The sequence below is a fragment of the Biomphalaria glabrata genome, chromosome 11 (assembly GCF_947242115.1).
Source record: "Biomphalaria glabrata chromosome 11, xgBioGlab47.1, whole genome shotgun sequence".
Taxonomy (NCBI): Eukaryota; Metazoa; Mollusca; class Gastropoda; family Planorbidae; genus Biomphalaria; species Biomphalaria glabrata.
Window position 1 is genome coordinate 40,987,456 of NC_074721.1, and position 17,964 is coordinate 41,005,419.

A 17,964-nucleotide genomic window follows, 5' to 3' on the forward strand; every position below is an offset into this window, starting at 1 on the left:
TGAAATGATATCTTGACAAAGTTGGGATGAGGCAACAATAATATTTTAACCAGCTCCAAATCTCATTGGGCTCCAGAAGTAAATATCACAAGCTGCAGGCGACCTTCCTCTGCTCAGCATTCTATTGTACGTTCAAAAGCTGTCTTTCTTTATGTTCTATGGCAACCAGGTAATTACAATGTTAAATATTTTTTTTATTCATAAAAAGTCGAAGCTAATTAACTAAAGAATCGAACTAAGTAAATTTCAAAATTCAAATCATGGATCACTAGGGCCAAAATCCTCGTAATTATTTTTCCACGTTTCGACAGAATTTTTCATTTGCTCATTACTATTTCACTCCCGTTATGATTAAGCTTCAATAACTTTCTCGTTTGATATCAGAAAATGTTTTATTTGGTTTAGAATTAAATGGGAATGCATGCTTTTTTTTTTTATATAAAACACAAAACAAAGTTTATAAAATTAAACATTGATTAAATTTAATGAGGTCAAACCAACGTTGGTATCGTCGATTAGGATAGAAAGAGTGAAACCAACGTATATCTAAAGACGAGCTGATATATTAAATAACTTTTCCCTTCTTCTGTTCGTATTCATGAGATAAGATAAAGCCCCCACCCTTTTTTTTTAGTTAGAAACTTATAATGATATAAGTGCCTTTAGGCCTTAATGGGAATATCCATGATAAAACAAAGAGGAACGCTAAATTAAATTCAACAATGTCAATCAAATTTTTAAAAAGTCCGCTACAAACGGTTGAGTATAGAGTAAAAAAAAAAAAAGTAAAGTTCCCCTTCCAGACCTTGTGACCTATATAACAGTATAGAACATCTGATTATATAGCGATACAAAAAGTGAACAAAATAATTTAACATTTAAAAACCTAGTTAATCCACGTCTCCTTTATTCTGTACACCGGATACACCTCCCCTTCCCCCCCAAAAAAAGCTATTTATAGCTGTTTTTCAGCCATAGAGGAAAAGCTCTTATTCAAAATGTGAAAACGTTTCTGGGTTTTAGTCTCGCATTACCCAGAAAAGGCTTAACCTCCAAAATCTACTCAGAATAAGATCATCCATTTTTTACTGAAATATTTATGAATATTTATGAAACATAGCTTATTGATTTTCATACAATTTTTTCTAAAGTTTGTTTAATAAAAGTTGTATTAACTCATGATGTTTGCGTTGTTTTTCTTTGTTTCCCCCTTGATGTTTTGAGAGCCGACCTTAGACATAGTCAAACTAGACAGCATCCTACGGCCTTCGATTGTTGGAGGCCTCGCACACTCAAAACTATATTTTTTTACAAAAGAAATAAATAGCGAAACTTGTCCTCAAAGTGATTGTTGAAGCACACTAAATTTTAAATAAATAATGTACTTTTGTTTATTCGCTGTTCATTTTTTTTAAATTATTTTTTTATTCTATTTGGGGACCAAAAAATTCACTTCGCCTAGGGCCTCCAACTATCTAAGGCCGGCCCTGCCTTTGTGTTTTGCTTTTCTTTGTTTCTGGTGATAGTGTTCTCACTTCTAGATACCACGATTATGTTTCAGATAAGCAAAAATGTAATTGAACACGTATTAAAACTAAACCGTTTTTGATATAAAAAAGGTCGGGTGTTCCGGGCATAATAAACATTAAAAAGCCAGTGAACATATCAACGAATAAAAATAAGGCTGGTCTTGAGTCCCAAGATTAATGAGGAATACAATATTTCCCGTGGCTATGCAGACCCAGCTACGACCTACATATTTTGCAACATCCAGCGCAGGCATAGCCATTGTCCGCCGAGATATCTGCAGACCAAACGGGTGTTAGTTAAAACTAGCAATTTAGTGCTAAAAGGATAATTACATTGTATAACTCAGGAACGTCTCGTCAAAAAAAAAAACAAAAAAAAAAAAACTTAATAAATACTACAACAGAAAAGTCGATAAAAAAAAGTTCTCCAAAAGCTCATTGGATCAAATCCGTTTTTTTTTCTTTATCAGAACTTCCGTTACCCAGAATTGTTTGAAGGTTCTTGGTTTTCCCTTGGTTGGTTAGGATACAAACTCATTTCATTCTGTTTACACTCAGCAGTGGCAGACAGGTATTACACTGATATGTATAAGTCATTGGTTAATATGCATGACTAAATGCATGACGCGTAGGACGTAAGCATCTTCTTTTTTGAAGTAACGTCTGTATTATATAAGATAAGATAAGTATGTGTGTTTGTGTGTGTACGTGTGTGTAGATGTGTGTAAATGTGCTGTGTTCTTGTAAATTACTGACTTTCCTTGAAAAGAGAAGATTATTACGCCATTTCCATGTGTCAATGTAGTGATGTATATAAATCACTGACTCGTGTTTGTTAAGTGTTTAACCTGTTTCGAATGTTCCTTCACAGTTGAAGATAATCTACATCTTAGTCCGAACCTCCCCAGGACGACGGGTGGTGGCAGAGGGCAGGGTTCGAATCCCTACCACCGAGACAACCGAACGACAGGCACGCGACCAGGCAACCAAACCATCCTGGCTGATTTAGACAGCCCGTTAATGTTTGTGCGTCAATGTGTGTGTGTCTGTGTGTGTGTCCGCGTGTGAATATGTGTGTGTATATATGTGTGTATATGAATGTGTGTGTCTGTGTGTGAATGCGTGTGTGAGTGTGTGTCCGTGTGTCAATATATATGTGTGTGTGTTTATATGTGTGTATATCGGTGCGTGAAGTGTGTGTCTGTGTGTGAATGAGTGTATGTGTGTGTGTGTGTGAATGCGTGTGTGAGTGTGTCCGTGTCCGAGTGTCAATGTGTGTGTATATATGTGGGTATATCGGTGTGTGAATGAGTGTGTCTGTGTGTCACTGTGTGTGTCTGTGTGTCATTGTGCTGGGTTTGTCAGCCAAAATTAGGCACACACATTTGAAAAGCATGTCAAACGTGGTCTTGATCATCCTTACACTAAATGACTTCCGTAACAAATCTTAACGCTTGATTTGACGCGCTGCAACTGCAAGGGGAGATAATTTTCTAAAACGCATGCTTGTCGTGGCGCAATGCAGTCCATGTATGACAAATTTCACAAATATGCTAATTATAGAATTTAATTAAAGTTATTTGCCACCGCCATTACCAGGAAGTTTTAGATTCATGATTAAAATCTATTAATTTGCCAAATCTTAAAGAAAAATAACGAAATCTATGAAAATACCCCCTCCCAGTTATATGTCAATATCGGATGAGAGTGTCATAGCAGACGATATGCGATTAGTAGATCGACAAAGTCTTTGTCGGGAGATTCTTAGGAAAATCTATGGTGCCATGAGTTATATCAATGGTGTGAAGACCCACCAATAGTGAACGAAATAAAAAAGAACAGACTACGTTGGGCAGGTCACCTTGAAAGAATGCCAGACAACAGAGGGGCGAAAATCGTATACAGGCAAAAACAAAAAGGCAGACCCCGAATGCGATGGATAGATGACGTGGAAGCAAATCTGAAGCAGCTTGGGGTTAGCGCGTGGAGACGAAAAGGCCCAGGAGAGATCTGAATGGAAGGATGTGTTAAAGCAGGCCAGAGCCCTCCATGGGCTGTAGCGCCACTGGGATGGATGGATGGATGTGTTGGAAGAGTCATGCAGTATCTAACATGAGAGCAAGTTATCAGGAAAATAACTCATAAGACGTACTATGCACCATTTTCCTCATCTGATAAACAAAAAACGAGGACCTCAAACTACAGGTCATTTGACAAGTCGATGTCAATGGTAAACGATGTACCTTGTTAGAATACCACGTCCCATGTTAGCTCTTTGGACAGTCCGAATGTGTATTGTTCAGTACAGGTATAGGAAACAGTATATTTTTCTTCTTAACGTGATCTGATTTGTGTTGATTAGGACTTGGTGTTGATATCAACTTTAAATGAGACTCAAAGTTTTGGAAGCATATTTGCTAAATCAAATTTGCATAATTTTTATTTGATTAATTAGAACTGTCAAATTAGAGTTTTTCCCCATGTGGCCAACGAGCTAGTAATTCTTTTCTCAGCGATATTCATCAACTGTTAAATTTACAGACAAATCATTAGAGATGTTTTTTTTTTATCAGCGTTCTGTTTCCTAGTTCTTAGTAAGACATTTCATTAAGGTCTGACTTGAATAGAAGCAGTGGCGTAGCTAAGCATTTGGTGGTGGGGGGCTAGGCCTCCCTCTTTGGGGGTTCCTGCACTTTGACATTCGACATCATGACATGTGATAATGGCGTAATATTTAATGTAAAAACAAATTTCGGACACTCATTTGGAAGCCTCTAGTGGGGCCCGGAGGGATTTTTAAATTTGGACACCCCCCTCGGCCCACTATATCTACGTCACTGAATAGAAGTATTGTAAAAAAAAAAAAGGTTTTAATTTCATCAAGTGATTACTACAGTTATGATAGGTATAATAATTAAAACTTCAGATATATCATTTGAAATGTGTTGAACATAAGGCAAGTTTAACCCTTAAAACACGTGTAGTAGATTTGCCTCTAAACATCATAATTGTAATTCCATTTTGTATGAACTCAATGTAAAACGGCTCAGCACTTTAAGGGTTAAATAAAAGACCTCATTCTGCAGTTTACGATGCGCTTTGGACCCTAGTTGGGAATTTGTTTTTTTTTATTGCCCCTTCTGTTAAAACATGATTTATTATTTAAATAATCTTCTCCTTAGCAACACCTTAAAAAAAAAGGGCTTTGTAAGCTTAAGAAACCTGGCACGTCTTGTTGAGTCATGCTTATCTCAATGCCATGCCAGATAGGATAATTTATTTTTTGTTTGCACGACTCGTCCGTTATAAATACTGTTTGGCTGAGTCAATAATGCCGAACATAATTATAGGAGAACATAAAGATAAAATTCAAATAAAAAAAAAGTAACGTTTTTACAGAACGTGTAAATATTCTGTTTTTTTTTTTTTTATTATCTTTAAAGTAGAGTGAAATATCTATTGTAGAATCATAAAGCAGTTAAATGAAGCTAGTCTAAGGCATCTTAACAAAATATTTAGGGCCTACAATCGTCACATCACTAAGTTAAAAATAAATGTATGTACTAAGGGCGGACGAAGATGTGTCATTAAAACTGAAAAATCTGACCCCCCCCCCCCTTTTGAGGACACGATTTCTCATAAAACATGAGGTCATTATCATTTTTGAGTATTCATTTGTTGTTTGAAACCAGTGCATTTGAAATAAAAAATTTATGTCGCAAACGTGATCCAAAACGAGGCTATGTCAGTGCTGTAGAGAGCAGTCTTGATTTAGCTTTATCCATGCACGTATTCGGATCTGGGTCATTTCGTGCGCAAAGAATACTCTAGCAGAGTTGGGTGGACTCAAGGGCGCCCTAAAAATCCCAAAATAAAAAATCCCAGTCTTCACTGGGATTCGAACCCAGGACCTCAGGTTCAGAAGCCAAGCTTTACCATTCGACCACCGCGCCCGTAATTTTTTTTTAAACTGTGACCGCTGTTGTTTAGCAAGGATTAGCCTCTTTAGTTATTGAAAAGCTAGCTGGGGGTGGGGGGAAGCACGAAGGAATTTTGGGGAGAGATTCGGAGAGGGCATTATTAGCAAAAGTTTGAGACACACTGTTCCAGAACTACACGAGTATAATATTGTGCACAAAAATATATCTTAGTCTTTTAATCTTTCTTTTCAATGATTTTTATAAAGTTAAAAAAAAGTGGGTTGGTGGGAGGACTATATTGTGAATATTTGTTATTGATGTTTTTCGATCCTATTTTCTCTATGATAAAGACCACAGATAAGAAGTATAGTCCCCCCACTAATGGTGATAAAGTACTTACATAGTAAGAAAAAGAAAAGTTTACGAATTCTTTAGACCAGCGGTTCTTAACCTTTTATTCTCGGCGACCCCTTTTTACAACCCCGCACTCTGCCGCTACCCCCTCCCCCCGACACTCACATACAGCAATAGAAGAGTAAACAATAACAATCCATATTTTCGATGGTCTTAGGCGACCCCTGGCAAAATCGTCAATCGACCCCCAAGGGTGTCGCGACCCACAGGTTGAGAACCCCTGCTTAAGACTAACTCCCTCTTTTAGAATCCAGTTCTTTCAAATGGATAAGACGGATTTCATTATTGTCTTTAGGGTGTTTTAAATATTGAAACTAAATATTTTCACAAGAAAAAAACAGCTACTTAAAAAAGTAGAACCAACTTCCTCTCTTAGAATCAAGTTCTGTCAAACGGATAAGACGGATGACATTATTGTCGTTATCGAATTCTAAATATATAAAATAAATATTTTTCACGGAAAAAAAAACAGCTACTTTAAAAGATCCTCCAAAACGTGATGCATTTTATTTTAAGAAATATATTCATCTTTTATGCACGTACATGTTGAGCATTTTTTAAACTTAATTATAAAGGAGGCATTCCAAAAACAGCATTTCATCTAAAGAACACATGAAAATTTGACATGCAAGTACATGATGAGCATTTTTTAAACTAAATTATAAAGGAGGCATTCCGGAAACAGCTACTTTAAAAAATGAACAATGTAATTTCATCTTAAGAAATATATTCATCTACCGGATGAAAACATGTTGAGCATTTTTTTAAACTTATTTATAAAGGAGGCATTCCGTGTAGTTCTAAGAGGTAATAGTGTCTATGAATAAAAAAAAAGCAATATTCTTCATTTTCTTACCTTTACAAGTAGGACATATGCTAGGACAATTAATGCAAATACGCCTTCTTCCCTAGTGCTATTAGAGAATGGAATGGGTTGCCTGAGTCAGCCATGAAAACCAACGACCTGGCAGGATTTAAGTCATTGATTAACATGCTTGACGCATATGACGTTATCCTCTTCTTTTTTTTTTTTGAAGTAACGTCTGTATTATATAAGATAAGATGTGATATAAAAAGTCTAATATTGGTTTATTAAAGGGTCGCTGTTGTTGATATTTAGGCATTAACATTAAAACATACATGTGTTATGGAGTGTGGGTGTGTTTCTAAGGCGACAGTGAGAGGATATTAGCGATTTACTGGTGGCTATGTAATATGAATGATGCAAGAGAAGCGGTATTGTCGTCAGGTACGGCAGACGACTCCAGATTGCCAGAGTGAAAAGACGTGTTTTTGTAGTGAGTTAGATTTTGTTCAAAATACCATTTTATAGTATTACTAAAGTCTACTACATTTATTTCATTTCGTCTGAAGTTAAAACTTGTCTATATCGTAATAAAATTTATATATACTATTGTTGACAAAGAAGTTGTTCAAGTTACTTCAAGTTTTATAAGTTAAGATCTAATACGCCTACAGCGGTTTAGTTGTCTACCAGCAGTTTGGTGCTACAAGTCAACGACCGTCCGCAGAAATATGCCTGCGTTGAATTATAGTTTAATGTGCCAAAATAATTAGACTACATCTGGATCTTCCCTTATTAAATACATGCAATGTAATTTGTGAGTGCGACGATGGTTTGGTTTGGTTTTGGTTTTAGGCACATCGGCTCAATTTTAGGCCATGTCGTGCCTGCATTCCCTTAAGGACTACTCTCTCTCTCTCTCTCTACATAACAAGGGCTAAATCCTATACAGTTAAATCATTAAAATTAAGGTCTATTCACAGTTAAAATAGTAAAGGTAGTAAAAATTTAATAATTTGGTAAAAATCTAATGTAAATAGTACATGTTCACAAATTCATAAATCAGATCTTCGTAGATAGCCCCACTTCCCGGATAAAGCCCAGTACCTTCACAGGGTCGACATTATCGAATAGTGTTTTTAAGTTAGTGGCTCTAAAATATTTCTTCCTGACATCCTGGTATCTGGGGCAATCAATGAGGATATGTTCCACGGTGAGGCGAGAGTCACAGTACTCACAGTGCTCATCTCTCTTCTGAGTGCGACGACAAGGGCCGCCTACGAGTTTGTGAATTTTGGATACGCTTCTGTTGTAATGTATTGGCTTGTTCATAATTAATGTTTGATTATTTGACTTTTACTTAGTCCAAACGAAGCCGGGTTGAATTTAGCCCTATTCAGAGGGCGTATCGAGGGGTTTGGAAACATGGCGAGCAGCACCAAGTCTGGTTTGGATCCCGTAGTATGAGGATTCTAGTGTGGTCCAGGGGTAGGGCCAGCCTTTTTTTTTTTTTTTTTTTTTTTATAAATTTGTTTAAATCTTTTATTTACACACACAAAAAATAAATTATATCCATATTCATATAAAGGGAGACCTTTTATAGACAGAAGACCTCAGACTGTTTCCATCAACTCATTCCAAATAAAAAAATTCAAATATATATTTCTTTATATTGCAGTCGGTAACATTTGGGCCACATTTTAATCTACTGGCACATTTCTGATCTCTTTCACTTCTGAGTTCTCTTTTCTTAGCATTGCTGGAAGATGTTTTCATTTATTTTTGTTGTTTTCTCCATCTTTTCTTGTACCACAACTACCGTGAACTCTTCATCTGGTGAAATCAAAATCTCAAAGTTGTCTGAGCTTGTTCTGAGGAAAACAAGATTATCTGTTGGGTCCATGTCTCCGACAACGCGTCTGGCTGCAATGGCAAACTCGTGAATATGTTTAACTTGTGACTCTGAAGCTTCATTTATTTCAAATGTCATATTTGGAGGATGGCCATTTTGATTTATTACCATTAACTGAGTCACACCTTTGTGGTCCACAATTCTTTTCATTATTTCTTCAGCATCAGTCATTTTCTTTTGAGCACTGCTTATAATAATGGCATAGTACTGCATTATAAGTGTATAACATAAGACACTACTTATTAATTGTAGTTTTAAACAATTATACCTCACTTTTATGCATTCTAAATAGATTTTTTTCGCCTTTAAATAAATGAATTATGTTTAAGGTCTGTGTCAGTTTTAGAAAATACTAGAAACTATTTTTTTAGAGAAGAAATAGCACAAATGTTATTTTTGTGGTAGGTGCACCGAGTTTTGAATAAAGTACGTAATTTTAATTTTTTTTTTTGCTGTTTATTTGTAATTTTTCTATTTTAATTGGGACATTTGTATTGTATTGTATTGTATTGTATTGCATTGTATTTCTTTTAAAATACGTAGCTCATCACTACTACCTGTTTTCTTTTACACCGGATACACCAAAGAAGAAAAGATAGCTATTTACATTTATCCGCTATTGATGGGAATCCCCATTAAAAAATTTAAAACTAACAGAGAATGCTTCTCTCGCCCCCCCCCCCTTTTTTTTTAGCCAACTACCACCTGCGCAAGTAAGCTGAAGTCATGCTGTTTAACCTTGTTTAAAAAAAAACTGAATGTATTCAAGTTGACAACACCATTAACATGGCCGCTCAAACGAGACGAACGGATCGCAAAGAACAACAAAAAAAAAAACAAAAACAAAGAGCTCTTTTCAAAAAGAGTTTGTTACAGAGATCTCAAAAGAAGTATGGGGCTTGTGTACGTTATTGATTATAATGTCATGACCTATATAGAAAAACTGACAAATGCCAACAGATTATTTGACATGTGTTGTGCTATGCTAATGTCGACATAATAGAATAGATGGTTTCGTATGAAAGGTTTGGGCTGCTTATCACGACCAGGAAGTGACGCTATGTACAAGAGCGACAATCCAAGAAGTAAGCTGATTGATATAAAAAATGAGGAAGAAATGAAATTATTATTTGTTTCGTCGAAGTAAACCTGCCATATCTTTTATTGGTATGTCCTATAAAGTGGTCTAACATCATGCTTCTCCCCCCCCCCCCCCATTCTAAGGATGGCACCAGGGACGAACTTAGACTACTGCAACCTATGCGGTCGCAGTGGGCCCCGCACTTTCATAGGCCCCGCTCTAATTCTAGATGTAATTTATTAAATTAAACCTGATTTTTTAGGACCTCCTGGAAATCTTATGTAATTGCAAAATATATATTTTTTTAAAAAGGTCCTAAAAATTTCATGAAATTATTAAAATCTCATTAAAACTCATAAAATCTCCTGAAAAATAGACAAAATTGTCATTTTGGGGTTGCCAGTCCTACGCGCGATTAAAAAAAAACGCATTGTTAGCTTTCTTTTAATAAAAAATTATTGCAAAGAAGAATACATTTTGAAATACAAAATCTTTATTTTGACGTTATGCTTATCCCTACCCAGACTGGGCCCTCGAAATCCGTTAGGGCCGGGTCTGGATGGAACTATCATAAATATGTATTCTGATTCTGGTACTCCGTCCTGTGGAAAGATAACATAACAATGAAAACAAGCTTTTCTGGGACTTAATCGTGACACTTTTTATCAGTTCTTTTTTTTTTTTTTTGGTGAACTCTGCAGACAGTTAGTGATGAGCCTATTTAATTCACTGTCACAATAATTCCACTGAAGGCAAAATGGCGTCTGAGTTGATCGCTATGGCACTTTTTTTTTTGGTGGGGGGGGGCACTACTTTTACGCCGTCCTCCTTATTAAAGCTTACCAAAAAGCTCACCTGTTGTATGCGGTCACCTATGGGACAGGTTTCCTACCCAGGGAAACTGGTGAAAGTTAACTAGTGTTTCCGTACTGTCCACACCAGCCTCCAGCAGAACATGATGTGGCCGAGAGGCTACCTATCAAGGGGGCTCGACATCCGATTCGAACAGAGTTGTGTTTTCTGAGCGCCTAAAGGCAGCACGGAAAACCTTCTCCCAGACTGGTCTATAAATGAGATTGGGCCATAGTGCTCTGGGCATACTATAAGCATGAAAGTAGCGCCATATAAAAGCCATTTACAATTTATAATGATAATTGTGAGGTAGTTTTATCAGCGTATGGCCATAAGCTCATCGAGGGAAGGCATCTATGATGGAAGTATTTTGGAGAAACCTTAAAGCCAATAATATAGTATATCAACAGTACATCTATTTGTATCAACTTACTTTCAACCAGATGTCATTTTTGTTTACTCAGTGATTGTAAATAGTTTGTAGAATCTCAGTTGTAAGGAAGAACAAATTCTGTGTTTATTTATCTTATCTTATCTTATATAATACAGACAGTTACTTCAAAAAAAAAAAAAAAAAGAAAATGATTACGTCCTAGGCGTATTATTAACCAATGACTTAAATTCTGCCAAGTCACTGGTTTTCCTGGCTAGCTCAGGCAACCCATTCCATGCTCTAATAGCTCTAGGGAAGAAAGAGCTTTTGTACAAATTTGTCCTTTGTTGTGATTTCATAAGTCTATTGGTTAGTGTAGAGCTAAGAGAGACCATCCGATACAGAAGGCCTGGACACTGACCTGCAACGTCACAATCTGTGGGCAGTTTAGACCAATAGCTCGTTGCCACGTCCTACAGACGTTTGGAAAATGTCAAATGAAGATGGCCGCCACAATAAAAACTTTTATTTCAGCAGGTGTATTTTAATTATTACTTTTATTCAATGCAAATACTCTAACACTTGGAATATATATTAAATTTTCTGTTAAAGTTCTTGTGTTACTGGAACACTTGTAGTGCAATCATAATAAAAAGATTTTTTTTTAACTGTTTATGAAATAATAGTAAATGATTGCTGAAGAAGATGGCCGACGATCTCTAGCCAGACCGTAGATTAGAGAACGCTGGTTGAAAGAACACTACCCAAGCTACTTCAGCAGGTTGTCTCGCCCCCCCCCCCCCATGTCATCACCCGTCATAAAACCAGTTCCGGTTTCTTAACACAGGGGATATGGATAACAAAATTTTTCGTTCACAACGGGAGCTTACTGGGACATAGAGGCAGACGATCGTAAGACAATCCTTTGTAGTCATTGTGATAGTAAGACGGGGCGGGTTGGCTGACTGACGAATAAATGGAAGACTGTTCCAGATGATTGTCACAGGAGCGCCGTTACGGTTGGAGATGTGCGTATCTGATTATAAGAGACGTCTTGTATTATAATATTTGACCTCAGGAATGTTGTAAATAAATGAGTAGGTAGTCCAGGTACTGTGAAATATATGTTACAGTTTTTGGAATTTAAGGAGTAAAAATGTTTTGAAATTCGAGGGTGGTGACAGTGTCTTTGAAAAGGTTATGAATAGATTATATATCCTGTTCATTGCCACATGTACAAGATTTTTTTTGTTTTGTTTTCTTCCGTAATCTTTATTACTTTATATTTAACAATGTCCTGTTTTCTATATATTTATTTCTATTCTATTCAATATCAGGTGACCGAGCCTCGCTCGGATGAATAATTTGTGAAGGAAGGATATTTACCCGAAGTCATTTTGGGAATATTTTTGTAATTACGAAAATGAACGATCGGGTAAAGACTATCAATCCGAAGAGTTGCTTTTTCGTTCTGTCAGTTCTCAATGTAATTGTACATGGCGATTTGAATAGAAAGTCCCCCCAACAGAAGACCTATAGAAAACCACAGCTCACGTCTTAACGTTTTACATTGCTTCTTTCGCGTAAAAATATTGGGCTATTGTTGTAATTACAACAATAAACGATCAGATAAAGACTACTAATCTGAAGAGTTGCTTTAGTGTTCTGTTAGTTCTAAATGTAATTGCACATGGCGATTAAATATAAAGTCTCTTAAGTCCTCCTATAGTCTAGACCAACCACATCTCACATCCGTCTTATAGTTTTACAATCCATCTTTTGCGTAAAACTATTGTAGGCCTACTATTATTGGCTTGGAAGAAAGTCTTTGCAGTGTTACTTCTTAGATGGTTACGTTCAGACATTTAATTATGGAATTAGTATACATTCATTATGGCTTTAGTACGAAACATCAAGTGACGCAAATCCTTATGTTATAGGGTAAAACAGGCACTTGTGACAAAGTAAAATGGCAATTTATTTCTTAATAGACTTAAATCATTGCATTAGTTTTCTAAAGAAACGTTTCCGTGGGGCACCTCTGTTACGCCGAAAAAATATTCTTCGTCCCCCATACGAGATACATGCCCTGCCCAGCCTGACTGTCGGACTATAAGAAGTTCATAACCGCCTTTGTCATCCATCCATCCATCCCAGTGGTGCTACAGCCCGTGGGGGGATATGGCCTGTTTTTACAGATCTCTCCATTCAGATTTGGCAAATTTTTTCTTAATAGACTTAAACCATTGCATTAGTTTTCTAAAGAAATGTTTCCGTGGGGCACCTATGTTTCGACGAAAATATGTTCGTCCCCCATACGGGATACGTGCCCTGCCCAGCCTGACTGTGGGACTATAAGAAGTTAATATCGGCTTTTGTCATCCATCCATCCATCCCAGTGGTGCTACAGCCCGTGGAGGGATATGGCCTGCTTTTACAGATCTCTCCATTCAGATCTCTCCTAAGCCTTGCGTCAACACGCCCTAATTCCAAGCTTTTTACCGAGGTTTATAATTAAATCAAAAGAGGCTGCATCGTACGCAAACTCGTTGACCGCTAGATGGATATCATGTTTAGTGTGAGCAAGTAAGGCGCAGAGAAGCTGTGTTATGACCATTTCCTTTGTTTTGGTACAGGACAGTAGACACCGAAGCATGAACACATGGTAATAATTCACCAGCAAAATAATAATAATAATAAGCCTTGTCTTCGAGTCCGAAAATTAATGAGGATTGCAGATGTGACCTACATATTTTGCCACATACAGGGCAAGCATAACCATTGTCCGCGGTGATCGATTAAGATTTTCTTTTAGCGTCTGCGTCTGTCCTCGGCAGCAGATTTTATTTTGGTCTCAAATGTGTATCCGCGTCCTTTGTATAGATGGAATTCTTTAAGTCCGACAGTTACGCTGGACAGAGCAGTATCCTGTATGGGAGACGAATCTCAGACGAACGTATGCCAAAGGCAGTCTTTTTTGGTGAGCTAACAAATGGTCGACGTAACACCGTAACGCTTAAAAGACCAGTTTAGGCGCCAACTTGCCTTAGCTGACATAGAAGATAGCACAGAACGAGACAGCTGGAGGTCACCAGCAAAACAAACAACAATGTAAAAGGTATTTACACCACTCTACGCAATTAAAGAGTAAACAATTTATTAAGCACTTAAAACAATAACTAATCAAACATCGGCACATTTAATTTCATTACTTTTCTTTCATAGTTCTATAATAAATCAATCTACAGTAAGATGGTGCGCAAATGTTTAATTAGGTCTATTGATCCTTTAAAACTCGTTCTTGTTTGCTAAGAAATATTTTAGTATACTGCGGTATGCCTAGTGACGTAAGCAGCGTTTTTCCCGTTTACGTCATGGAAAATTTTCATTCATAAAACATTCTAGCCAAAATTAATTTTTCGATAATGAGGCATTTTCAAACCGATATAACGGTCGACCTCGAGTTTTCCCGATGTGGCCAATGAGTTGAGAATTTTTTTCTCACTATTATGCACATACCGTGAACTATTAAAGAAAATCGTTAGAGCCGTTTTCGAAATAAAATTTATATATATATAAATATATATACATACATACATACATACAAGAATTGCTCGCTTAAGAGTATAGGATTTGTTAAAAACTTCTCGTCCGAAGATATTTGGGAATGTTCATAATAAAATGAACTAGTCGACCGGCGGCGTAGCATACGCCGCTATTTTGCAGGGCCGGCCTTAGCCCACTGCAACCTATGCGATCGCAGTGTTAATCTAAAAATACTTTAATACATCACAAATGACGTAAACATCATATTTTCCAACTCTCTTCAGATCCATCCGTTCCGGCTTCCTACTTTTTAATCCCACTTCCATTCAACAGCCAAATTCGCACCATTTTCATTCACACCACGATGCGTAACACAGAAATAAGAGAGTGATCTTTCCTTTACTCCTTACTACTCGTTTAAACTTTTGAGGCAAGAAGAGAATTATATATATATATATAAATAGATTCCACAATTGCAAGGACGCTAAACTGAACATCAATATTGACAACTAAAATTTTGTTTAAAAAAAAAAAGATGTAAACGATAGGACCAAGGAAGTTTGATTCTGTAGCTCTTAAAAGTGCAAGAAAACTATACTCCTTAAAAAAAGGCCTAGCTCAGCAGCACTTCCTTTATTCTGTTCACCGGATCACCAAATAGCTAGCTTTTTTTTTTTCGCCGTAGATGAAAATGTCTGAACAGAATTTTTATTAAAGCAAATTAAAAACAGAAAAATCTGCAACGCCATCAGTTCTTATATCATTTATAATAATCTGTATACATAATTCTCTACGTCGCCCAACCATGAGGGACACCACGCGAGCACGCCGACTCTCTAACCCTCGATGAAAAAGACATGGAAAGATAACTCTTTTATTTCTGCAAGTCGGACTAAAGTTACCCCACTTATCTTATATAATACAGACAGTTACTTCAAAAGGAAGATGATTACGTCCAACGCGTCATACAGCTAGTCATGCATATTAACCAATGACCACTTGGACAACTGTGTCTTTAAGGAAGTGTTCCCCCGTCACTAAATAGCGGCGTATGCTACGCCGCGGGTCGACTAGTATGTTTTATTAAGCATGATAAGGGGCTAGTGTGGACAGTAAAGAAACCCTATTCACAGCTCGACAGTGTGCTGGGACGGACACTTATCCCGCATGGGAGACGACCGCATGCCAAACGCTATCATAGAATGAAAGTCAATTGTTTGTTTTTCATATTGAAATAATTTTTTTGTTGTTGCCATAAACAGAAGCGTTTAGAACATTTGATTCTACAAACGCATTTATCATGAACACACTTATCATGAACACATTTACCATGAACCTTTAAAAAAAACAACATAGCTTTTTATCAACACTTTTTTTTTTTTTAATTTTGCATACCGGATAGACCAAATAGCTTGCTGTTTATAGTTATTTCCCCTCCATGTATGAAAATCACCAATGACGCAACAGGTGGGATTGACTAACTAGTGGCTCACTCAGCTGATGAAGGAAGCATAAAGTCTGTGTAACGTCGCAGCTCAACTCCGATCTTATCTTCAGGCCTTCTATACTGGTCTACCCCAAAATTTTCCCATTCAGTTTCCATTTCTATAATAAAACATCCATTGACCAGATTATAAACGTGAATTTGAAGAACATAAGCTGAACATTTCTAATCTCTGTTAATTGAAAGGAGTAGCTTTAACCTATTTTAGATTTATCACTTTTTAATTGTTTATGTTTTAATACTTCAGAATTATGAGAACTTACAAATAAAAATCGATATATTAATATTAAAAAAAAGCACACAAAAGAGGCCCAAGGATTCCTATGATGATAAAGCTAAAATTGAATAGCGCAAATTCTGAGGTTTCCTTTATTAAAAAAAAAATAACAATAGTAACACTCTCATCCTTTATTGGGGACCTTGGCTGCAGTTTACTCCACGATCCAGCTGGAAGTATTGTTTTTGAAACTATTTTTCATAAGATTTGGTTTTATATAATTTTCTTTTGTATTATTATTAATATAAAATAATATGTTAAATGTTTTTAAATAAAATTTATTTAAAAAAAAAGGGGGCCCAAAAAGAGGCACGAAGCCCAAAAAAAGAGGCATGAAGCCCCAAAAAGAGGTATGAAGCCCCAAAAAGAGGCATGAAGCCCCAAAAAAGAGACATGAAGCCCCCAAAAAAGAGACATGAAGCCCCAAAAAGAGGCATGAAGCCCCAAAAAAAGTGAAAGAAACACACCAAAAGAGGCATGATTCCCAAAAAGAGGCATGAAGACCCAAAAAGAGGCATGAAGCCCCAAAAAAGAGACATGAAGCCCCAAAAAAAGAGACATGCAGCCCCAAAAAGAAGTAAAAGAAATACACCATAAGAGGCACACACAAAGATAAATCACAATGGAAACATTCGTCACAAGTCACTTACACCATGTAGGCTTACATGTTACTACTTGAATTAATCAATTGCTTGATCCACTTGCCGGAGAGCCTCTATACTCCTAATACATATAACAGAAACCACCCATTGCCAGGCTTTAGATAGTGAGCAGGTATAGCTTATTGTAATCTTCTGTGTTTTTTGGTTTTAATTAAAGGATTATCGAAAGCAGTCTTTCCTAATCTTTTGATTCCCTTCTGCCTTAAGTAGTGATTATTGGAAGTAGCATAGCGAGTGCGGGATCAAAGGGGCGGCTGCACTCAGTGACTAGCCAAAGCCATGAAATCTGACGAATACTTAGATTAATGCGAAGTGGAAGGCGATGTTCGTGACCTAGTTTAGGAAGCATGTTTCTAGAAATTTTTGAAAGTATTTTATAGTCATGTAATGTGTCATATTTAAAAAAAAAAGAATCGATCAATGATTAATTTTACAGAACATAACAAAATGAGACGACACATGATCCGGAAGTGGAAACTAAGAAAGTAGAAAAACATTCCCATGTGGAGAGTCTCCACAGAGTGCTGATCATGATCTTCAAAGCTGAAGACAATAAAAAGACCAGAAAATGACAATGGCGTCAGAAAACCACTTTGAATCTATATGAAGAACTACTTGATCTAGAAACCACTGCGCAGTTCATCTCAGATATAGGACGAGCTGTCTAAAGCCTTAATCCTAATATAGAGTCCAAGGGGAATTTGAAAGGAACCCTTTTAGCTTTTTTTTTTACAAAGCTTATATCAACTCACTCTGTCTGGTAAATAAAAGTTTGAACATATTTTGTCTCCATTTCCCATTCTAGGATCAAGTTAAAACTTTTCACAATTATTCATTAAACCTGACAAGACATGAATCAATAAAAAAATAAACGGTAAATTAATTGGTGGTGATTAATTATCTCATTCGATTTCGAAATAAGGGCAATAATAAATGCTACTTAGTGAGAGATATATGGATTTAGTCCCCTTATTACCTTTTGAGTTTTGTCACGTTTTTTCCCTCCCACTTGTCATTCTCGGATAAAGTTGGAATTTCGCCTGATTATTCATAGTCGGTAACAATCCGCGAATCAATCCAAACATTAGC

The 17,964-nt window shown here is 36.6% G+C and overlaps 2 protein-coding genes across 2 annotated transcripts in view; both read right to left on the minus strand.

Moving 5' to 3' along the window:
* Nucleotides 1–17,964, minus strand: part of LOC106054949 (fibrillin-1-like) — a 127,013-nt gene that overhangs the window by 66,760 nt on the left and 42,289 nt on the right. The window lies entirely within an intron of this gene.
* Nucleotides 8,419–8,793, minus strand: LOC106054947 (dynein light chain roadblock-type 2-like). Its single transcript, XM_056045601.1, has one exon. The coding sequence runs from the start codon at nt 8,791–8,793 to the stop codon at nt 8,419–8,421; it is 375 nt and encodes a 124-aa protein (XP_055901576.1).